The following is a 24182-nucleotide window of genomic DNA, read 5'->3' on the forward strand; positions in this document are numbered from 1 at the left end:
CTGCACTGAACACCTATGGGATGAACTGGAACACCGACTGAACCCCAGACCTCCTCACCTGACATCACTAATGCTTTTGTACCTGAATGATCACAAATCCCTACAGCTACACTCCAACATTTTATAGGAAGTCTTCCCAGAAGAGTGGAGGCAGCAAATGGTGGTCTGACTCTGTGTTAAAGCCCATGGTTTTAAATGGGAACATATGAGTATGATGGTCAGGTGTCCACATACTTTTGAGAATATAGTTAATCAATGACTTATGTTTATTCAGTGCAGTTTGAACCCTTATCAGGAGTTCTCGGCTCAGAGAGTTGACCTGTGTCCTTCCAGTAGAGAGTGATATGCACTTGTATTTGATTGTCCTGCTGTTTTCATGATTTCCTACAGCGCAGACACTGAGAATAAAAATGTCAAAATGAGAAAATGATCGATCAAAATCAAAGACGAATATTTTGGCCATGTAGAAGCCATTAAAATGTAATACACACCAAGAAGAAATACTGTACAGATATTTAGGTATCAAATCAAGCAGACTTGGACTGAGTAGATCACATTATTTATTGGGTCACGTTAAGCTCAATAATGGACATCCATGGACATGCTCATGGTGTTGATCATTCAATACTGATCCATACAGGTTACAAAAATATACTTTTTTATACTTTATAAATGTAGAAGAGGACTGTGCTATCCCAGGAGCACCTTCTGTAGCCTGTCTGCTGGGACGCTGCTCTCGTCCTCTGACTCGGCATCGCTCTGTGGGTTGGAGCTGCAGGGTGAGCTACATTCAGGTGAACAGAGGTACTGCATGAGGGGCAGACGGAACTTTCCACAGAAGTCGACAAACTTGATGTGGCGAACTCGCGAGTCAAAGTATACACCTGCAGAAGGAGAAGATGTACAAAGGGCTGAGAATGATCTTAATGCTTCATGTCCACTTGCTGGGTCAACTCTAACATGACTAGCATATTGAAAACCAGTATCCATATATAGAGGTCAGATTCCAAACTATCCCTCATTGTCCAGTGTTACAGTACCACTGTAGTACACATAAAACAGCTAGGAGGGAGGACTTCAGTGTTCAGCCCACAACGAATTGAATTAGCTAACAGTTATGGCTAAATAATAGTTTAGAATTGTTAATAGACTTCTAGATATCTTAAGGAAACTGTAATCTGTGATATTACCATGAAACGGACGTGGCTAGTTTCTTTATTTCAGCCGTCTGTTTACATTTTTCCAGCCCAGAAATTACCTCTGCTTTTCTATCTAGTAGCTAGGAAAGGTTCGGGTTCTCTATGGGGTGGACACTCTACTTAATAGTCAATGTAAAGTGGACTTATCTCCTGAGGGTTTATTCTTGGGCACTCATTGGCTGGTTTCCGTACCTGCTCAAAAACACTTGAAAATACGGTATGTATGGCATTTGTGTTTTTTCACTGACTGGCTATATTGTGTCTCTAAATACGCTTCACTTCACTCTGAAAGGTTCTTCAGCTGGTTAAGCCTTCAAGCTTTTTGTTTAAGTGGTCCTACTTTTCTGAAAAGGGAAAAAATACAAACTCATATAGACTGGACAGTGGATTAAAATGTTGAGGAGGTTGTTGCAGATCCAAAAAACCTAGACTTAAAATAGAGTAAAATTGTTTAGTCTGCACACTTTGTCTGGACTCTGTGTTTTGTTTATTTTGTTCAGGTTCAAGGTCAGACCATTAAGTGTACCAACCACCTCAAATTTGCAATTCTGTTTAAATAGTGTACACTCACTTGACCCCATCCTCCTTGCTTCTGCCTCTTACCTGCACATTTGGGGTTGGGACACTTGCTGGCCGAGTCCAGGTAGCGGCACAGGTTGCCTGGGAGGTCACTCACGACGTACGGAAGGTTCCGGGATTTAATGGTCCGTCCTGCCAGCTCGAGCAAGGATGGGGGGTCATTGGTCATGTCCTTGACGAAGCGCACTACCAGAGGGTTACCGCGGAGACTGAGCTCCTGTAGGTGCACGAGGCTGAGGATCTCACGTGGTAGAAATGTCAGGAGGTTGTTGTGGAGACTGAGAGACAGCAAGGAGTGCAGCCTGGGGAACAAACAGAAGTGAATTAGCATGTAACCAGGTAGCACATTCTTTTCTGTCAGGTTTCTATTAGATTTCTAACAAGAATATGCATTAATTTTTACCAACACCACTTCATATAGCTATAATCAACAGGAGGAAAAAACCAGGAACAAGGAATAAGGAAACCAGGGATAATTAACATTTTATATGTATATATACAACTATAACTGTTTGTCTAGATGTCTAAATATCTAGCTTTTTTTTACTCATTATATTATTACATACGTGCCATAGTTAAATAAATAAATATATAAATAAATAAATATTTATTCTCCACCACTGAAGTGTGACTCAGGCAGTGAAAGATGGAAATGTTGCCAGATGATAGAAAGATAGATAGGTTTAAGACTAAATTAGAAAAGTAAATTTTACTCTAATTTAGGAAAAGGTTTCTAGTTCTATATAAATAATTCGTAATCAGATGTAGTTGGTAGGTTATTTCGCATTTTTGGTCTGTTTTCAGCTTTTTTCTAGATCTAACTGGTGTGTGAGGTTACATTTATAAAACAGTAACTAATAAATAAAACAATCAATTACCATCATTTTGGTTCAAAATATCCCTTCAAATATGTTAGGATCTGAAGTATGGAATGGAGAAACACTACACTGGCACTACAGCTTCACATCACATTCACGCGAATAGATAAGATATGCACGTAAATATAGATAATCGAGTACACAGCTGTTACCTGTATAGCTGAGGTGGAACGCTCTGGATGCAGTTATCACACAGCACCAGGTACCTGAGGCAGCGCAGGTTAGCCAGCTCAGGAGGAATAAAAGAGATCAGATTTCCTCCCAGATACAACATCTCCAGCCTTCACATGATTCAGCAGCAGAGCATGAAGAACAGGAATACAGATGTCAGACCCACAATCAGACACACTTTGAACCAATACCAAGCACATACTTTCAACTTGGATTATCTCACAGTTATATTTCATTTAATAAACTAAAAGAAAGAAGGAGAGAAAGTCTTTGATAAACTGTAGCCTAGCTCCCAAGAGAAAAGCATTGTAAGGATTGTAAGTCTTGCACCCCAAGGATGTCACAGCAACATCTGTGGAGAGAAAGCTAGGGGACAAACTTGGTTATACTTTCAGTAAATCACAGCGACACTAGCCAATCACTAGCCAGGGTGGACTCTGTGTGTTCTTCTGCCCAAGGACGCCAAAAGCAGTTAGTTATTTCCTGTGTCATTGGAAGCACTGGGGGAGGATCAAGCCTCCACCCTCTCAACTGATAGATTCTGGATGGGTTTTGGTTCAAGCAGGTTAAATTTCAACAAAAGTGTGTTGAAATACTGAATAATAATAATAATTTCCTCTGCCCTATCAGTATGTTTGCCTAGTGATCTGTTACGTATACTGGATTGTTGATTTTAAAGATGCAGCATCGTCCTGCACTACTTCTATATGCTGCTACAACTGCAAATGATACAAAAAATGTACATTTACAATATGTAGAGGCATGTTAATATAGTGCAGGAAAACGATGCATTATCACCAATTCATAAATGTGCATACATGTTTGGCTTTTCTCATAATGATCAAAGGATACATAACAAAATCTATAATATCTAGGACGTCATAATGTGGCGTTTCTGCAGAGTAAGTCAATCATATTGGCACGTGCAATTATAGGTAAATAATCAACAACAGGGTGGTGTGATGACGGCATTTTCACCCTGAGGTTAATTATTTTCCTATTATAGTACACCCTAATGTGTTTAGTTCCTCTTTTATCACAGTAATTTGACAACTTGTCCCTGGGACAGTGGGAGGAAACTGGAGAATCCAGATGAAAAACCCATTTACATTTCTGGCACTTGGCAGACACCCATTTATCTCTCTTTTTTGAGCAATTGATGGTTAAGGGGTCCCAGCTCAGAGGCCCAGCAGTGGTGGACATTGGATTTGAACACACAACCTTCTGATTGGCGCCTTAACCACAAAGTAACCACATCCCCAGTTCCAAAACCCCTTGTGAACACTGAGTATCAGGATCTAACTGGAGACCCTGGAGATGTGGGGGTGGAATGGAGGACCAGGTACCTGATTAGATACTGCATCATCGCTGTTATGTCTAATAATCTATGCAAACAGATACAAGATTTAATGTATGTTGGGCTAAATCATCATGGTATTTACAACCCTTGAGTTTCAGAAGCTATGAATTCTATATGTTTATGTACAAATAAAACCATTTCCTATACAGCATTTTGTCTCCTCGTGTCTTTTCCACAAGCTGGACACAGAAGTGTGATTATAAAAATGACCTGCCTGGTGAGGTTTCCTATCTCTGCTGGAATGCTTTTTAATCGGTTTCCTCCCATGGACAGAGACTGCAGTCGGCTCAGTTTCAGGAACTGACTGGGTATTTCTCTAAATCGGTTCCCGCTGAAGTTCAGCGTCTCGATGGGCATCGAACCGAACCGTTTCGGAAACGAGGCTTCATCCAGCTGGTTATTTTTCGCGACCAGCGTCTTTAGTTTTGTGAGCTGCACAAGGTCCTCAGGAAAAACCGAGAGCGCGTTATTGCTCATGTCAAGAGATTCCAGGTTGGAAAACATGTAGAGGGAAGTGGGGAAAAGCGCGAGGCTGTTGTATGTAAGATGAAGCTCTTGGACCTGTTTGCGTTGTGGCTCCGTGATGTGCTCCAGGTCCAAGTCGGTCAGCTGCAGACGCGACAGGTTTAACACCGAGGTTCCCTCACTGACCCTAGCGAAAGACTCCATCACGGTAAAAAATAAAAATAAAATAAAATAAAATGACAACTATTAATGTATTGTACAGCAGCTACATTGTAACATCACAGCTGGGCAGGTGCACGAGCTTCTGCTCGGGAACGTCAGTAGAAACCTGACCAGATGTGCTTGCTCTACACCCTGTAACCGAGGCTCGAGCGCACGCTCAGGCGCTTTATATGCAGCGCGTGACGTCGCGCACGATCTTTGGTCCGAATCAGCGCGAGCCAAACTTTGTACAGTTGCTGAGAAATAACATCCACGTGCGTAATATGTTTCAAAGACGAAACGTGAAGGTGCATGTCACCACGTCCCAGGTTAACTCAACACATGAATAACAGATAAAGACGGGTGAAAACAGGCAACATGAAAAACAAATGAAACACATGGGGAAAAAAATGCCATTGTAATAACATACGGGGAAAATATAACATATGCAAAAATCAAATCACATGCCCTACCTGTCATCACGTGAGAAAATCGCATGTAGAGAACCCCCAGATGACAAATTATCTTAAATGAACCAATAAAGAGGAAGTCTCGCGCATAAAAGTTGAATCACATTCCCCTACGTTATGAAACGTAATCACGTGACGCGATCGCCTATGGAAAATCAAGCTATATTGCATACATTTTGGAAAAAAATATCAAAGTAAAGTATTCATATGGGGAAATACATGTGAGAAGTCACGTGTGAAGAGTGCATGAAAAAACGTCATAAAAACATGTGTAGGGCAGAAAGTGTATATTTGGGCTAATGCATAATATTAACTTTACTATTGATTACTGTTCAGACTATAAGACTATTCTGACCGAATATTAGATTGCTGAAAACTTTCATTCTCAGCAGTGACCCTGACATGTAGCCCTGTTGTGCTGTCCATTTAAACACTGCATTTTTATTGACCACCCACCTTATCAGTCCACTATAGGTCATCTGTTCACCATTTGTGTAGAGTCTCGTCTTCACCGCTGTCTGTTTCTTTCTGGATGTGTTTGGTTAATGAACTTCACTGAGGATTTTCTACCAGCACCACACACACTACCAATCCCTCCTATGCATCCACCATCCAAATAATATCTTGTCAGATATCAGGATCTGTATGGATAGATTATCTAACTGGTAATGTAAGCATGTACTGTAATTTGATCTTACTATAAACAGAAATAAAAGAAAGGGAGGGAAATGGAACAGTAAGATTACAGGGTGAAGAGGTGAAGAAGGTACAGGAGTTTAAGTACTTGGGGTCAACAGTCCAGAGTAATGGAGAGTGTGGGAAAGAGGTAAAGAAGCGAGTGCAGGCAGGTTGGAATGGGTGGAGAAAGGTGTTGGGAGTTCTGTGTGATAGAAAAATATCAGCAAGAATCAAGGGGAAGGTGTACAGGACAGTGGTGAGACCAGCCATGCTGTATGGTTTAGAGACAGTATCACTGAGACAGAGACAGGAGTCAGAGCTGGAGGTAGCAGAGCTGAAGATGTTGAGGTTCTCTTTGGGAGTGACACGGTTGGACAGGATTAGGAACGAGTACATCAGAGGGACGGCTCATGTTGGATGTTTGGGGGACGGAGTTAGGGAGGACAGATTAAGATGGTTTGGACATGTTCAGAGGAGGGAGAGTGAGTATACTGGTAGGAGAATGTTGGACATGGAGCTGCCAGGCAGGAGGAAAAGAGGAAGGCCAAAGAGGAGGTATATGGATGTAATAAATGAGGATATGAAGCTAGTGTTGAGGATGAAGAAGACAGGGATAGGAGGAGAGAGATGATTCCCTGTGGCCAACCCTGAAGGGAAAAGCCGAAAGAAGAAGAGGAAGACTATAAACAGAAATAAAACACACCACTGTTCATATGTGATACAGTACATGGTTTATTGGCCCTATGCAAGTTGTGGCTGTTGGAAACAAATAATTCAAGGGCAGTGTACCAGAGTGTACACAGTAAATAAATTACACTGAGAAAGAGTGATCCTTGAAAAAAATATATAAATCAGGCTCAAGAATCATTATTCAGCAGTGGATCCAGTACTGGTTTTTTTCTATTTCTTTATGTTTTACTCTTTAAATCTTTAGGTCTTGATTTTTTGACTTACTTTAAGAAGATATTTTTATATTGTCTAAAGGACTGAAAATTGCTGGAAGAGAATCATATTGGATCATACCATGTCAGCGATTTATAATAAAGCACCTAATTTAGATTTAGATAATCATATATTCAATAATTTATACAGAATTTCATTTTTTGAGGAATTTCCGCTCATAGAAAAGATACCTGCTTATCTTTTTTAATCTACTTTCCATTTATATTTCCACAAAAAGCAAAAGCTGTTCTTCTCCGTTTTGCTCCCCCAAGACCGAGCCTGTTGTTGACATACTCAAGAATTTCCTGTTGATCATTTTAATTGGTGTCTTATAGCAAGCTGACTGTGCGGTAGAGCCTGAGCTGGTTTATAATGTGAGGCATTTAAATGACAGTACATCAAAATAAATTGTCTGATAAAGAGCGTAAGTGCCTAGGTGCTGTTTATCAGTGATGTAACAGGTTTATGCTGATTTTCAAGTATTGAATTTAGCTCATACAAGCAGCACTGCGAGCACAACCACACATTCTCTCATTCTTTCCATTACAAAAGTGGTGGTATAAAATATATTTTCTAAAAAAAAAAAAAAACAAATCACATAGTAAAGGTCTCTATGAGATCTCCTTAAAAGATTAAAATTAGGTACTAACAATTCAGAATAATTAACACAACAATATGAAAGGATATAAAAGTAAAACCACACTTTTTTGGTGGACCAACAAATAAAAATCAATACAGTGGACTGAACAATCGTAGCAGATTATTCATGTCCATTTGTATCCTCCTCTTCCTCATCTGCCCATGGTCTTCACTTAGACCTCCTTGGTGCTCACTTTCATCTTCTCTACAGTTTCCTAAAAGGAGAAATGAACTGCATTAATATATAAGAAATGAATAGATATGGACCATGAGTTGTCTAAAGCACAAGAACACTTTGCTAACCCATTTGACTATAAATAAGATATTAATCCCTTCTAAAAAAATGTTATAATATAGTAAAGTGACATGTAATGAGAGATCATTGTAACGTGGCATGGTTATAGTCACCTGATGTTTGTTGAGCTCAGCGACTCTGCGGATCCACTCTTCCTCTGTCATCTCTTTATCACCTCCATCCATGTCCTCCAAAGCAGACGGCTTCTCTGAACCTACAACCAAATAGACACAGACCAGAATTATCTTTCTAGCATAAAGGTACACACAGAAATCATACAGGCAACCCATCCCTACATACACGATTCTACAGTGCCAACTGGAATACATGAGCTAGGAGAATAAGCACTTCTTTCATTTCATGGAAACTAGCCAATAAAATAAAAATAAGGTATAAGATTTAAAAAATCATACACTAAATCTAACACACTATAGGCTGGGGCTGATTTCTTAGCCCAAGATTCAGCCTGGCTTAAGTGGATGGTAGCGTTTACTCTTGGTGGAATGTCTCCTGGGTTTCATGTACATTAGGGCCGATTTATTTTTGCCTGCTTCACTGTGACATCAATAACACGTCATCAGTATTGATTAAGAAGGCCACATAACATGAACAAGGTGAATTTTTTTGACAGCCTGGGGGTGTTTGAGTCTCTGAGGTAACCATCTTCTTGTTGTCAACTGAGAGAAGGCAGACAGTAACAGATCAGAGATGTTACTCACCGTCGCAGGTCACAGCAGTACAGACCCAGTTCCCACAGGCACAGACACAACGGTTACACTCCACCTGTGTCTCGGCTCCGTCCTCATATGTCTCGTCCTCCAGTGCACATTCTGAATATGACCCAAGAGAAAAGACAAATAAGAAGAAATGCATCAGTGGCTTCACTCAGTTCTACAAGGTTCTCTCTGCAACACCACAAATTCAAAACTATTTTTAGTTCTAATGGAAGTTTTAGTTTTAGTTCTAATGGAAAAGTACACTGATCAGGCATAACATTATGACCACCTGCCTCATATTGTGTTGGTCCCCCTTTTACTGCCAAAACAGCCCTGACCCATCATGCACTGTGTATTCTGACACCTTTCTATCAGAACCAGCATTAACTTCTTCAGCAATTTGATCAACAGTAGCTCGTCTGTCGGATCAGATCACGCGGGCCAGCCTTCACTCCCCACGTGCATCAATGAGCCTTGCCCGCCCATGACCCTGTCGCTGGTTCACCACTGTTCCTTCCTTGGACCTTTTTTGATAGATACTGACCACTGCAGACTGGGAACACCTCCACAAGCCCACTAACAGGTGCCATGATGAGGAGATAATCAGTGTTATTCACTTCACCTCTCAGTGCTCAGAATGTTATCCCTGATCAGTGTATAATAGAGGGGAAATAAAGCATAATAGGCCAATTAACAATATAAATTATTGTTATTTATTTATTTATTGACATTCTCTAGTTCTAAGTTTACACCAGTGTGTAAATTTATATTGAATTAAAACACACAAGAAATGTGAAGACCGGCCATTCTTCAGCAAGTATCAGTCTTAAGGCTTACACAGTTCATAGATCAGTCCATCTTCAACTCATACATGCACATATACTGTATGTTCAAGGTACAATTGCATCATAGATTGCGGTCAGTTAGAATTAGGTAGCCTACTTTTCTCAGGAGGATTGAAGCCAGGCTTGAGGCAGTTGAGAAACTCATCAAAACTCAATTTCCAGTCAGCATTCTCATCCGAGAGTTCAATCAGGGCATCCACACAGAGACTCCTAATAAAGACGCAAAAACCTCTTAATTCAATCAATAATTGCATTGTTAAAATATAATAAAAAATTTGGCCCTATGATAAAGATGAAAAAAAAAAATCAACAGATAAATTATGTGTGCGCTGAAATTTTTTTATTAAAAAAATAAATAAATAAAAAAGCTAGAGGGTTTATAAACTCTGTTATCTTGGATATATCTCGCAAGCAATAAGACAGCACAGCCAACTGAGATAATGCTAATAGAGCTAATAAAGCACTAATAGGAGCCTTTGCATGACTCCTTTGGTAGTAAAGTGTGTCTATTATATATTCTGTGTATCATTTTAGGCACTTGAAGGCAGCATAAAAAGAGATGTGTTGCATTTAGGTGAGATAATATATTAATAAAACATGAGGCATAAGATATAAATAAATACTACTTATTTAAGTATTAATAATAATAATAATAATAATAATAATAATAATAATAATAATAAAGCAATAATTAAGCACACAAAAAAGAGGTGCTTTTTTCTTTTTTATTATTCAGATTTATTTTATTATTCATTCTTTTTTTTCATATTGCATATATTATTCCCATTAAACAGATTAAAAAAAATTAAGACCTAATGTATGTGTATGATATTCAGAGCTTTGAACACCGGTATACGTAATACTTTTTGTCCATAAAATAACCCTTACACATACTGGACTCTTAAATAATAATAATAATAATAAAAAAAGCTTGTGGATTAGGTAAGAGTGAGTTGAACTTTTGAAGTTTTAACTCAAGTGCTGACTTGGACTCACTTATCTGTGGCTTTCGCTTTAGAGATAAAGACTTAACTTAGACATTTACTGATTTTTGCATGTTCTGACTGGTGTTTCAGCTCCTGAGGACCACATTCGTGAATTGATTTGGACTCAGGTTTACACTACTGATCAAACATGTGCTGCTCATATAAAGGCTGTTCTTTATTATGACCATAGGAAGAGGCACCTCAGCACCTCTGTGTTACCTCAGCAGTCTGTTATTCTCCTCGTCTGCGTATGAGGTGATGTTGATTGCCGTCTCGTTGTGCTGAATAAACTTGAGGAACTCGGTGGAGTCCAGCTGAGCGTCCCCATTATCATAGTTCTGCAGGGAGATGATGCACACACTTTTTCATTGTCTGTACCGCTTATCCGATCTATACTCGGGTCACGGGGAGCCTGTGCCTATCTCAGGCATCATCGGGCATCAAGGCAGGATACACCCTGGACGGAGTGCCAACCCATCACAGGGCACACACACACACACTCATTCACTCACGCAATCACACACTATGTGTGATAATCAGCCTGGACGCATGTCTTTGTACATTTAGGGAGGAAATCGGATGCACGTACTTATTTCACGATATAACATACAGCTATAAAGCTCTTGTCTTCACTGACATGCTCTGTTGAGTGGTGTGTTTTAGCAGCAAAGGATTACTCCAGCATTTTGGTAACTGAACCAACTGCACCTGTAGTGCGTGTGCAATTGAATGTTAACTTTCCAATAGAAGTGAATATATGAAAATTCAAAACTTGTCATAATAAGGCAGCTGTCAGGAGGAGGGTCAACAAGCACACTTTTACAGAGACCTTTCATTAAGGCTAATACATTTTCGTTAAAAAACGCATGTTTTTCTATCCGTTTTGGCCTTCCATCCACACGGAGACTGCGTTTTTAGTCAACAAAAATGTACCTTTTTGAAAACGCTCTCCAAAGTGGATAGATTTCGCGTTGCAGTTTGGACTGTGGAAACAGAGGCTTTTGAAAACTAAATAAACGCCAGGCGGAAATGACGCAGTCCGAAGCATCTTACGTTTTACTCATGTGCAGTACAGAGGTAAGCGTTTTCAGACGTTTCAGTGTGGATGACCAACTTTTAGGAAACGATTGAAAACGGTAATGTGGATTTTCAAATTTATCCGGATTAGTGTAGAGGTAGCTTAAGTCTTCAGTAAAGGAAAGCAACTTATACATAAATCTGTATAATTGAGCTTACTCTTTCAGAACATTGTCCACTGTACAAGTCTCTATGTATGATATTACTTCAGGGACTATAATATATTTAAACAAATGCATTAATATAAACCTTGCAGCTGAAACTATACATATATATATATATATACACTACCAGTCAAAAGTTTGGACACACCTTCTAATTCCATGGTCTTTCCTGATGTTTATTTCTTTCTACATCATAAAACAATGCTGAAGGCGGCCAAAATACACAATAATGTCCTTTGAACAGTTGATATTGAGATATGTCTGCTACTGATGCTCTGTAAAGCCTTCATAACGGCTCTAATCTGAGGTGCTGTTAATTGGTGATTTCTGAGGCTGGTAACTCTAAATGAACTTCTCCTCTGCAGCAGAGGTAAGTTTTGGTCTTGCTTTACTGGGATGGTCTTCATGTGAGCCAGTTTCATCATGGTGCTTGATGGGTTTTGCAAATGCACTTGACAATACTGTTCTTGCAAGAACTATTCCAGAACACCTGACCTTCGTGTCTTAAAATAACAACTGACTGTTTTTTGTTGTCGTTACATATGGATTACTTAAGTCCATGTGTGTTATTTCATAGTTTTGAAATCTCCAGTATTGTTCTAGAATGTAGAAAATAAATCCCTAAACAAAAAACACTGAATTAAACGATGTGTCCAAACTTTTGACTGGTAGTGTATGTATACCACACTTTATCAAGTATAGACATAATCTATGATCTTGTCATCCATGCAGTACTGACCTGACTAATCACTCCACAGCTCACACACTCACTGTGACTCAGCAAGATCTAGTATAGCATCAAAAAGACTAGCCATGATAACACAGGAAGCATAAAGGCTTCAGGTCACTCAACTGGATAAATGAATCCATTCAGCCTTTACCCATCACACACACACACACACACACACACCCCCACTCATATATTTGTTTTGGGTTTTTTTTTGGTTTTCCTGTGAATTTCATTACACTGAAGCTAAAGTTGCGTAAGAGCCTCTGTGACTTCATTCATGTGGCTTTAAATGTTTCTTTTATAATCACAAGGTAGAGTTTACATTATAAAATACTACTTATGGAATCTGGTCATGTCAATGCAAGTAAAAAAAAACACACATAGATGCACACACACACACACACACCTGGAAGTATTTGAGAAGGACATCGCTGAAGTTGGAGCCTTTGCTGAACCAGCCACCCGGCACCACCTCGGCCTGCAGCCACTCCATCACTCGGCTCCTCAGCTCATTACGATCAGCAAGGTAACACACAACTAACCAACAGGAAATATTCAAAAAATAAAATAGCAAATCCTTTATGGGCTTTATGGCTGACGTTATAACACATATCTAATATGGACATAAATGCCTCATGGCGCTTAGTCCTTTTCACTAAACCTCATATGGTGCATTAGTGTCCTTCAGAAGAAACTCTCATATACATTCTCATAACAATGGATAAAACCGTCTTGGCAACAGTGAATACTTTCAAATACAAAATAAATCCCAGTTCTCAAGAAAGTATTTTCAATAAACAGTCCTTTAATATAACTAAATTAGGAAAACCTCCCCTTAAGACTCTACAGGTAGATTTATATATATATACAGGTAGATTAAGGTATATAGATTATATATACAGGTAGATTAAGGTATATAGATTATATATACAGGTAGATTAAGGTATATAGATTATATAAACAGGTAGATTAAGGTATATAGATTATATAAACAGGTAGATTAAGGTATATAGATTATATAAACAGGTAGATTAAGGTATATAGATTATATAAACAGGTAGATTAAATGGCAGATATTTCAACTTATTTCTACTTCTAGCTTTCTAGATATTCAGGCTTCAGTTTTTCTATGGTTTTTCACAGAGCAGTGATGGTGTGTGTACTCACTTGGGCTGGTAGCGACCTTGTCCATCGTTTTCGCTAAAATATGGAGTAAAAAAAGAAAACACTGAGTTCAAAGGTAGCACTGTAGAGCAAACAAAATCACCCTGTCCTGAAGTTCAATTTTTTAGCAGGATGAAACATGTAAAAATGCATTAATAGTAAATGAAGTCTCAGATAAAAGAACATCTGGAGAAATCTTTTCAGTGACTGTGTACTGCGTATTAGATGTACAAAACAGTGGAGAGTAGAAAGATGCCACTTCTTTCTCTCTCTCACACACACACACACACACACACACGTCTGTAATTCTAGCTTATATGTTACTGTAGACAGATTACGCTACAGTATGCCTACACATCCTTACACACACCTTCACAGTGTCCATCATAAGCCACTTGTATCTTGAGTCCGGTCAGACAGGCGTCACGGTGAAGCTCACAGTGGTTGCGGTACGTCTTGCCATTACTGCCACATACTGAACGCTTATGGGGCTTACAGTGCTGAAGAAGTCACACACACACACACACACGTAAGTGAGAACTTACGTAAGAACTGTTTGTATAAACCTTTGCCTATGGGTTTATTACTAATAATAAACATATAATTGTGTTCTGTGAGTGATGTGTGCAGAGTGTAAAGTATACACTCATACACACACTTTGCCACCAATCCAATGGTAAATATTCCCAAAGAACTGTAGCATATAACATTAGTGTGAATAAAGTAAAATAAGTAAAATACAGTGTGTGCATGTATATCAGGATAAATGAAGATATTGGGAAACTTCTGTATTTCCTCTCTCTGTGTTTTGTGTGTGATTGTTTGTGTGTGTGTTTGTTCAGGGGTCAATCTCACCTCCATACACAGGCAGGTGGGTTCTCCTTTCTCGGTCACTGCACATTCTCGTCCTGCTCCACAAAACACATTTGCGCACACTTTACTCTTACTTTTCAGCTGCTGCAAAAAGAAACGAAAACACACAACACAAAAGTTAGCACACGGGGACATGTTTCAGGCATCGCGGAACATAAGAACATGCAAATGTCTCAAGATAATGCTAATGATAAAACGATTGCTTTGCTGCCCTCTAGTGGTAATAAAAAGTGTTTCCCTTTTCCTGCAATAAAGTGCATTTTAAAGGTATCCCATTATGACATGTAGTGTAAGCTGCAAGCTCTCTCTCTTTCTCTCTCTCTCTCTCTCTCTCTCTCACACACACACACACACAGCCATTTTGATCATAATCCTTATAAACAGCTATATGTATGCCAAAAAAACAACATAGTTCTGGCTAGTATTAGTCATGTCTTTTCCATTTAGTCACACACTAATGTGTACAAACACAAACAAGTCACACACACACACACACACACTGAGCCCTCTTCTCTCTATAACTCGACTCCAGATGGGGTTTGGACCTGTTAACCTTTGACCATTAATTAATAGGGAGTGAGTCTGGAGCCTGGAGCTTACCATAATAATAGCCCTGCACATGCCATCACATACACACACACAGAGATCAACACTTCTGCAGAACAGATGGCACACACTCCGTCTGCTGGTTTAGTATTTTCTTTTCTTCCAGTCAGCATGAGTCAGTGATATACCGATACCGCAGTAAATTACATCACTGTGTACTTTTCTGTGATTTTCTAGGCATCATGTGCTCACAGTAGTTTGCACACACTTGGTCAAAGACTCTTAAGATAGCAGATGGTCATAAAGCACAGGCTAGTCAGGATGCGCTCACCAAAACAGTGGGCTGACAGTGAAGACGGAGACATGGTGAGAGAGAAGACATGCACCTCTCCCTGAGAAGAAGCAGGAAATAAAAAGGAAATGGAAAGGTAATAATGCCAAGACTCGCCCTCAGACAGAAGCGAAAACACCCACGCTATGTGAGCATTTACTCTGGACCTGCTCCCAGACAGCATGAGAGAGTGTGGAATAAAGATGAATAAAATGTGAGGAAATGAGAGAGCAAATATTCTCCCCTCCAGAGAAGAAGTGAGGAATGTAGGAGTCTTTCCAAATCTTCTGCTCATATACAGTCTCACTTCTTGCCTGGAGCTTTATCTAACTGAACACTGAACTAAATCCAGGCTGCTTTAGGATTTAGATAAAAATGCTTAAAATTTACTTGGATGATTTAATTTAGTACTACAACAACTTTATATATATATATAAATTTATATAATTATTTATATATTTATAATTTACATTATTATTTATATATTTATAATTTATATTATTGATTATATAAATTTAAATTGTAATTATAAATGATAGTATTTTGTTGGATACTGATGTTTACCTTAGGTCTGAATTATTTTATTCATACAAGAATAATCTGAATAAATAGAAGAAAAACTTTATATTTTCTTCTGGATGTGTAAAGAGTTTTCTGATAGCCTTGTTGTATAATCAACCTTTTTTTTTTATCCATAATTACCCCTAAAGATACAGATTTTAGATGCAATTTTTCCATCGCTATAGCAACCCCAATAGTCTGAATTCTCTGTTTCATTTGGTTTGTGTGTGGGAAGTGTGAAATTATGTTTGTCTATCAACAGCAATGCTGATTTCAGCAGAAGATCCATCACTAGGTCCAAAGGTTTGACCACAGCCTCTTAATTTCAACTATAAGAGTCATATGTCTGAAAAAGCTGTGTGTGATATCATCAGAGTTTTAACAAGACACAACCTGCAGATCCTCAAAAGAGCCTAATTACAGTGATGTTCTTCCAAGCCTGAGGTCACCTTCAATTCTTTCTCTCTTGCTCTGGTGAACGAGTGCTTTTCTAGGGAAGAATGTGAGTACAAAGCATTCCAGTTGAGGTAAAGAAAGGACTTTGTGAGAAAGTGTGAATTTCCCTTTCAGAACAGTCGATGACAAATGAGCTCAAGTAGCCTTGATTCATGATCGATATTCGTCTCTGCTGGTCACCACGGTCCATCACTGTCCATTTCTAGGCAGTGAAAGGAAACGTTTGACCTGCTGAATGTCTGATAAAGTGAATTAAAGCTGAAATAAATCTCGTTCATTAATTGTTTGTTTTAAAATGACCTGTAGTGTGAACAAAGTAAAGGTCCCTAATTGACTTGCTAAAGGAAAACGTACTGTAACATGACACGTGCGGAGATGTACACTAAAAATATATTTAGCCTTCAAAAACCACACTATATTGCCAAAGGTTTTGGGACACCCCTCCAAATCACTGAATTCAGGTGTTGTTTTTCAGGGGTTGGACTCGGCCCCTTAGTTCCAGTGAAAGGAACTCTTAATGCTTCAGCATACCAAGACATTTTGGACAATTTCATGCTCCCAACTTTGTGCTGTTCTATCAGGTTGAGGTCAGTGAAGTTCCTCCACACCAAACTCACTCATCCATGTCTTTATGGAGCTTGCTTTGTACACTGGTGTACAGTCATGTTGGAACAGGAAGGAGTCATCCCCAAACTGTTCCCACAAAGTTGGGAGTACATAGAACATAGAACAACATAGAAACAAAGTCATTGTGATACACAAAGTAAATAAGTAAGCACACACTGGGGCTTTAAACGGCTGCGTCTGGAACCACAAAAGAATGTTTTCAGTTTTGTCACTCCCGACAGAATAGAGTGGTTAAAAGTGGGAGTGTAGAACACACACACACACACACACACACACAAACCAACGGACAGTGACCCGTAATGAAAGAGCAGACGGTGCATTCCTCACATTCCAAGCCAGGTCTGTTGAGTGTAAGGGGTAAAAGACCCTAGGATGAAAGACATGACAACACACACACACACACACACACACTGACAGAACCTTTACACTGTAACCGAGAAACAGTAGATGATGTTATATTTACTGAACAGGTGTGTGGGGGTCCATAAGTGTTTGGCAATTCACTACTGCAGATGGTAGATGCTGATTTCCAGCTACCCCCTCACACACACACACACACACACACACATAGGGTGAGACCCCATGACCTGGGGTGTGACCAACTTGTACTAGGACAGCTGGCGTTAGGCTAATGGGGATAAAGAGTGTGGAAGAGAGCACAGCCCGGCCTCCCGCGAGGAGTGTGATCATGTTGTACACAAAAGGAACAGATGATTCTGTTGATGTTGTAAGGAGCCATGTTGATCCGGGCGTCACATGCTTGACTTTCCCCTTAACCACAAGGTCCACACTTTCTAAGCAGGAATTCCGAATTGAGGGGGCATTTTCTTTGTTTTTTTCCTAGTCTACAGTCAAACCTTTTGAAGCTTGAAAGCAGCATATTTTTGGGGACCTGGGGCATAAATTGTACCTCTAGGAAACAGATGATCCCTGCTACACAATTAAAGAAATCGCACAGAAACAACCAAAACAGCCGATTGCATGGATTTTTGGGATCACCTTCAGTCTCTGCTTTTGGTTGAGACCAGCTTTACATATATATATATATATATATATGTATGTATATCAGTTAAGGTTAAGATAAGCTGGTCAGTGTAAAAGGACTTCGGTATTCAAGACTCCTGCTTGTTGCAAGCTTGGCTACAAACACATGTTCCTAATTAGTCTTCCACAAAAATGGTTGATGGCTCAACTCCACATCCACAACTCGAGCCAATGGGATGACATACTGTTTCACAGAGCGTGTGTGTATTGGTTACAGTCACTGGAACACAAATGAGCTCATTCTCATGCACAAAAAACACTGCATGAACTCTAAGTTCCTAATCTTTAACTGTGAGTCTCATGCAACGGGACAAAACCCACTTTTCCCCAGTACAATAGACACATCCATATTCAACCATCCTCACAGAAACACAATAGAACAAAGAGTGTATGTCTCAGCCAAGCGCTCATTAGTGCTTCATTTTGCTTTTCAGATTGTGTGAACGGAACCTTTTTTACAGTAGGATCTTATTATTATTATTAATGCCCTTGCTATGGAGCATTATCAGCCCATCTCGCTGGATTGTTCTCTATTCACTGTGAGACACAGAGGACAAGAAGAATAGACAAGAGACGCCGGAGTCTCCGAAAAAAAGTAGTGGGAAGATACGGAAATGAGTCAGTGTGTGTGATCTTCTATCAAAATACAATACTGGCACTTTGAGGAGAAACAAAAGATTCACAAGGAACTCTTGTGACATCACGCTATCCGTTAAGGAGCCTCAGTGGTTTTTGTTCAGTTTTACTTCTCCGGCTTGAATTCCCTTTCCTTCTTCTCACTCTGTAGGCTTTCTGTGCCAGGCTTGGAGATTTGGAGGTAATAGCTGACAGATGTTCCACAGCAAAGAACCCATTCCAAATCTTTTTCTTTTCTTTTCTGTTCTTTTTGCAGTGTTTCTCCTAATCCCAGGAAATTTGTTTCCTTATAATGCCGAAATGACTTTTATCCTCATGCTTGGACGGTACTGATAACATTTTTTCTCGAACATCTCAGTCAAACATTCCGGACTGAAACTGCTGCCAAGGCCACGTTAAATTACAGGCACATGGCATACATGCTCTCTGAATGATACAACATCCTTCAGTCCTGCTAGCAATTATCACACAGAGCCAGGCAGTTCTCCCCCTCTCTCTTCCTCTCTCCTTCTCTTATACACTCAACTTCTTTACTGTAATCTTACTATAATGCTGTCTCAGAAAGAAAGAAAGAAAGAAAGAAAGAAAGAAAGAAAGAAAGAAAGAAAGAAAGAAAGGGATATAGATGGAAAAGAAAGAAAGAAAGAAAGAAAGAAAGAAAGAAAGAAAGAAAGAAAGAAAGAAAGAAAGAAAGAAAGAAAGAAAGAAAGAAAGAAAGAAAGAATGAAATGGATAATACATCTGTGCATCAGCATTTACTACAGAAAGAAGAACATATAAGAAGAAGTGCATTAACATGAACAGTAAGCTGACGTTAGAGACAGAGCTGCTGTCTGATCTGTTATACAGTAACGATGCCCACCTTCTGACCAATCAGACTCAGGAATTTAACCATGCTGTTTCCTACAGGAGTTAATTCTGATCCACGAATTTGATTGGACAAGCCGTGTGAACATTCAGTATACATTCACGCTTTTTCTACATCATTCCTCTTGCCTGTTGTGTTATATAACATGTCAATTGACATTGTTACTATGGTTATGAGTTCTTGTGGTCCTGCAGCAGGATCCTGCGCTCTCATTGCCACGGCCCGGGTTCCATTCCAGGGCAGGGCACTAACCCAGCCAATGAAGAGTTAACTCTCAGTGCTGGGTCCCAAGCCCAGATAAAATGGAAGGGAAGGGCATCAGGCGTAAAACCTGTGACAAATCCATACATGTGGACTAAATGATCTGCTGTGGCGACCCTGAACAGGGAGCAGCTGCAAGATCAACACCAACAACAACAACTATGGCTATGAGCTGATATCCACTACAGCAACACCGTAATATTCACACTCACTAACTTTCCACAATATAGATCCCAATCTCACTGTTACTTCTCTTGGCTAAAAAAATAGCATATTTTTTTCAGTAGCAATGCACTAACGGCCTCGGAGAGTCCAGCACTTCCTGCTTCATGAATTTTACATCAGCTCCTGTTTTTGATAAGAGAACGCGAGCTAGGCTGTATCATGCTTTTAATAATTCAGAAAGCTGCTGACATTTTCAGAACCGATCCTCCCTGAGGGTGGGACTGAAGTGTGAGCTGTCAATCAAGGAAGCGGTCGTTTCTGACAGCATCACATCTCTAAATCCTGTAAGGATAAATGTTCCTGCATGGCCACCAACAGCTACAGCTGAATGATGAGTAAAATACCATGGCAAATAACGAAGACACAGAGACAAGAGGATGTCTGTGATGAACATAGTGCAAATCTGTTGTTATTGGAAATGTTATTGGAGAACTGATCCCTGATCAGACGTTAAATCAGATCCATCATTAAGCATTCCAAAAAAAAAGTGTGATTTGTGCTTGTTTAGCCTCACTGAACTGTTAGGCATTCCAGCACATTTCTTCGTGGTAAAAGAATGAGAAAGGTGTGTGTGTGTGTGTGTGTGTTTAAAGGGCCTCTCGGCAGGCACATGAAAAGCCGAGCACATCTGCTGCATTCAGCCATGTTTGTCAACACCTGAATGCCAAAAAATGCCAGCTGACTGACTCACCAGCAGCTGTTCGAGTGGCAGAGACACACAAACACATCATTAGTGGCCACAGCGTGTCTGTCGAGTGTATGTTCAAAGACAACTGCATACTCCAGTGTTTGGAAAAGTCTCAGCGTGTTACAACGTCTCTGTACCACCCAGGTGATAATGGTTTTAATTGCCGGCATAAGAATACATCAGTGCCAGGACAAACACCAGCTGTATACATCTGTCTCACCGCCTCCTGGGTTTCTGCTTGGCTTTTACACTTATCCGTTGGTGCGAGTTCATTTACAGTCAAGCTGGGGCCACACAACATGTTCATTAACTAAATAAACATCTTCAAGCCAAGCTACAGCGTGATGAAGAAACAGCGGTGAGAAAAGACCACCTACAAGCAGGAAAAGCATTAAAGTTTCTTCAAATCGTTTATAGCCAGATTTTCTCAACCAAGACAGGTTTAGTATTCAAGATCTGGATGAAAATAAATCTGTAACTAAATCCCTTTATTTGCCTTTAAAATATTTGCCTAATATCTGGAATTGAGATATTTTGAATCACTCTATACATTTATACAGAGTTGATGTTCCTATCATCATGGAAATATTCTTTCAAAGGTTTGGTTTTCTTGTGCATTTTAAATGTATTTAAATATATATATGTGAAACATAAATATGTGAAATTTTCATTATGGTGTGCTTATGCACAATAAGTGCCAGTCAATAGTTTTGGAACACTCAGAATTTCAGCATTTATGATTAAACAATGTTATCTTAAATACCCGAAAATTTTAATTTCAAGCAAGGAAGTCTCATAAAGAGACTTTTCAATTTTAGTCTGATTTCTGCTATTAATATTCACTGTATAATGAATAAAAATGCTGTTAAAAGAAAATAAATAATGACAGAGTGGGGGTGATGTGTGATACAACATCCTATACCAGCACTTCCTGAAGTGTTTTATTCCTCTTAAACCATATATATATATATATGGTTTAAGAGGAATAAAACTAGTTCTCAACCATTTCATATCATAAAGTTAACAATAAAAATTATGACGTAATGCACTTTAATTTAAAAAATAAAAAAATAATTTAAAAAAATAATATATATATATATATATATATTTATATATATATATATATATATATATATATATATATATATATATATAAAGTCATCTTAACAACTGAATATATAAGATGATAAATGAACATCAGTGCTGTAAAATTAGAGCTGTTTTGCTTTAAGAAAATAAATCAACAGTGTCTTAAATATATCAATATATTTGAATTTTCTATATTTTCTAGCCTGTTAGATTTGCGTCGAATGTTTTGGAATAAATACTCAAGCTCTGAGCAAAAGTAATGGAAGTAGACTACAGGGCTCAGTCATGTTTTAGGTAAATACAGAGAAATTATTTAGTCAGTTAGTTATTGAGATCATTAAAAAAAACCTTTCCTCGCATATAACCTTGTATTAAATATATTATAGAGAGTATTTTAACATGACAAAAGTCAACATCACTGTTATAGCTTGTTATAAACTTACTAAAACCACCCAAAAAATAATAAACCTGACTACTTAATTACTACTACTTACTGGAAAACCAAATAAATATATTTTTTCTAATCAACGTTTATCCCCTCAAAAATAGATAGATAGATAGATAGATAGATAGATAGATAGATAGATAGATAGATAGATAGATAGATAGATAGATAGATAGATAGATAGATAGATAGATAGATAGATAGATAGATAGATAGATAGATAGATAGATAGAGGAAAGCTTACCTCGGCTTGACAGCCAGCCAGAGCAAGCAAAACGAACAAAGATGCGCTTCTCAACATCTGTAACAGCAAAAAAAAAGTCTTTATCATTCAACAAAACCTTCAAACCTACACCAAACATTAACTTTTAAACCTTTTACTAGAATTAAAGTAACTTACTTCAGTCAGACTCGTCGCTCTCTCGCCTCTGTGTGTATCCGAGTCCGTGTTTAAAGCTTTTAAAGCCGTGACTCCGAGAGCTGGAGAAAAGCTCGCGACAACATGGGCTGTGTCCCAAACCGAGCACGAGTCTACTACATAGTGGAGATAAAATAGCACACTAAGCCGCATGGGTTGGGCTTATTATCCCATTCAGACATGATTTTAATGGCGATATTACCAAATAAATATTATTTTTTTCTCTTAAAATCAGGCTGAAAACAACTTTGCATAAACACTGTGTGCATTACAAAACTTCAGTGTGCGTTATGTTCATCTACCACACGTCACTACGACATTAAATCATGCAATATAAACAGTTGTGTTGTGTGATTTGTAAAGAAATCACGATTAAATAGACCTTAGGATACTAACGCAGTAACTCCATAGATAAAATATTGCCAAAGGTTTTGGGACACCCCTCCAAATCATTGAATTCAGGTGTTGTTTAGGCTCGGCCCCTTAGTTCCAGTGAAAGGAACTCTTAATGCTTCAGCTTCATACCAAGACATTTTGGACAATTTCATGCTCCCAACTTTGTGGGAACATTTTGGGGATGACCCCTTCCTGTTCCAACATGACTGTAGACCAGTGCACAAAGAAAGGTCCATAAAGACATGGATGAGTGAGTTTGGTGTGGAGGAACTTCACAGACCTCAACCTGATAGAACACCTTTGGGATGAATTAGAGCGGAGACTGTGAGACAGGTCAAAACTGGGACGTCTGCCTTTACATGCACATGAATGTAATATGGAGTTGTCCCACACTTTGCAGCTGTAACAGCTTCAACTCTTCTGGGAAGGCTTTCCACAAGGTTTAGGGGTGTGTTTATGGGAATTTTTGACCAATCCTCGAGAAGTGCATCTGCCAGACACTGATGTTGGATGAGATAGCCTGGATCTTAGTCTCCACTCTAGTTTATCCCAAAGGTGTTCTATCAGGTTGAGGTCAGGTGAAGTTCCTCCACACCAAACTCACTCATCCATGTCTTTATGGACCTTGCTTTGTGCACTGGTGTGCGGTCATGTTGGAACAGGAAGGGGTCATCCCCAAACTGTTCCCACAATGTTGGGAGCATGAAATTGTCCAAAATGTCTTGGTATGCTGAAGCATTAAGAGTTCCTTTCACTGGACCTAAGGGACCAAACCCAACCCCTGAAAAACAACACCTGAATTCCAATGATTTCGAGGGGTGTCCCAAAACTTTTGGCAATATAGCATATATCAAGTAATTTTGTTGCTTATAATCTCAAAGCAGTTTAAAGAAGAAACAAAAGAACATATCAATAAATGTTGTAAAATATTTATTTGCTTACCTTGTCCAGCTATTAACACCTACAGTAAAACAATACAGATTCAGACAGTAACAGCTTATTAGCACAGAAATGCAACCACACCCTCTATTGGCTAAAGTTAAAATAACCCCTAGTGGTTTAAAAAAAAATATAAAGTCAAAACGAGGAATTTATAGCAATTTATTTTAGTAAAGGTCACAATTACAGATACAGAAGATATATAATTTGGATATGTACA

General features: G+C 38.9%; 2 protein-coding genes across 2 annotated transcripts; both read right to left on the reverse strand.

Annotated features, from left to right (window-relative positions):
• Positions 1-543: 543 nt before the first annotated feature.
• Positions 544-5027, reverse strand: lrrc58a (leucine rich repeat containing 58a). The gene is made up of 4 exons (XM_058379955.1): positions 4402-5027; positions 2809-2937; positions 1803-2080; positions 544-884 (listed from the first exon to the last, which is right to left on the reverse strand). Exons 1-4 carry the CDS (start codon positions 4854-4856, stop codon positions 691-693), a joined length of 1056 nt encoding a protein of 351 aa, XP_058235938.1. The 5' UTR covers positions 4857-5027; the 3' UTR covers positions 544-690.
• Positions 5028-7501: 2474 nt separating this feature from the next.
• Positions 7502-22795, reverse strand: fstl1a (follistatin-like 1a). The gene is made up of 11 exons (XM_058381116.1): positions 22610-22795; positions 22454-22510; positions 14415-14516; positions 13930-14059; positions 13563-13595; positions 12802-12932; positions 10644-10762; positions 9536-9648; positions 8597-8707; positions 7991-8091; positions 7502-7797 (listed from the first exon to the last, which is right to left on the reverse strand). The coding sequence occupies exons 1-11, from the start codon at positions 22778-22780 to the stop codon at positions 7756-7758; spliced, it is 1110 nt and encodes a 369-aa protein (XP_058237099.1). The 5' UTR covers positions 22781-22795; the 3' UTR covers positions 7502-7755.
• Between the last annotated feature and the right edge of the window lie 1387 nt (positions 22796-24182).

Source organism: Hemibagrus wyckioides, linkage group LG26, assembly GCF_019097595.1.
Source record: "Hemibagrus wyckioides isolate EC202008001 linkage group LG26, SWU_Hwy_1.0, whole genome shotgun sequence".
NCBI lineage: Eukaryota > Metazoa > Chordata > Actinopteri > Siluriformes > Bagridae > Hemibagrus > Hemibagrus wyckioides.

What these genes read in the sequence shown, in the direction of transcription:
- fstl1a (XM_058381116.1), bottom strand. Translation starts at nt 22,780, where the DNA reads ATGCGGCTTAGTGTGCTATTTTATCTCCACTATGTAGTAGACTCGTGC. An exon ending in CAAGGTCGCTACCAGCCCAA is followed by an intron (nt 12,933 to 13,562) that starts GTGAGTACACAC and finishes CCTGTTGGTTAG; the next exon opens with TTGTGTGTTACCTTGCTGAT. An exon ending in CTTCAATCCTCCTGAGAAAA is followed by an intron (nt 8,708 to 9,535) that starts GTAGGCTACCTA and finishes GGTCATATTCAG; the next exon opens with AATGTGCACTGGAGGACGAG.
- lrrc58a (XM_058379955.1), bottom strand. Translation starts at nt 4,856, where the DNA reads ATGGAGTCTTTCGCTAGGGTCAGTGAGGGAACCTCGGTGTTAAACCTG. An exon ending in GAGATAGGAAACCTCACCAG is followed by an intron (nt 2,938 to 4,401) that starts GCAGGTCATTTT and finishes AATCATGTGAAG; the next exon opens with GCTGGAGATGTTGTATCTGG. An exon ending in GTTCCACCTCAGCTATACAG is followed by an intron (nt 2,081 to 2,808) that starts GTAACAGCTGTG and finishes TTTGTTCCCCAG; the next exon opens with GCTGCACTCCTTGCTGTCTC.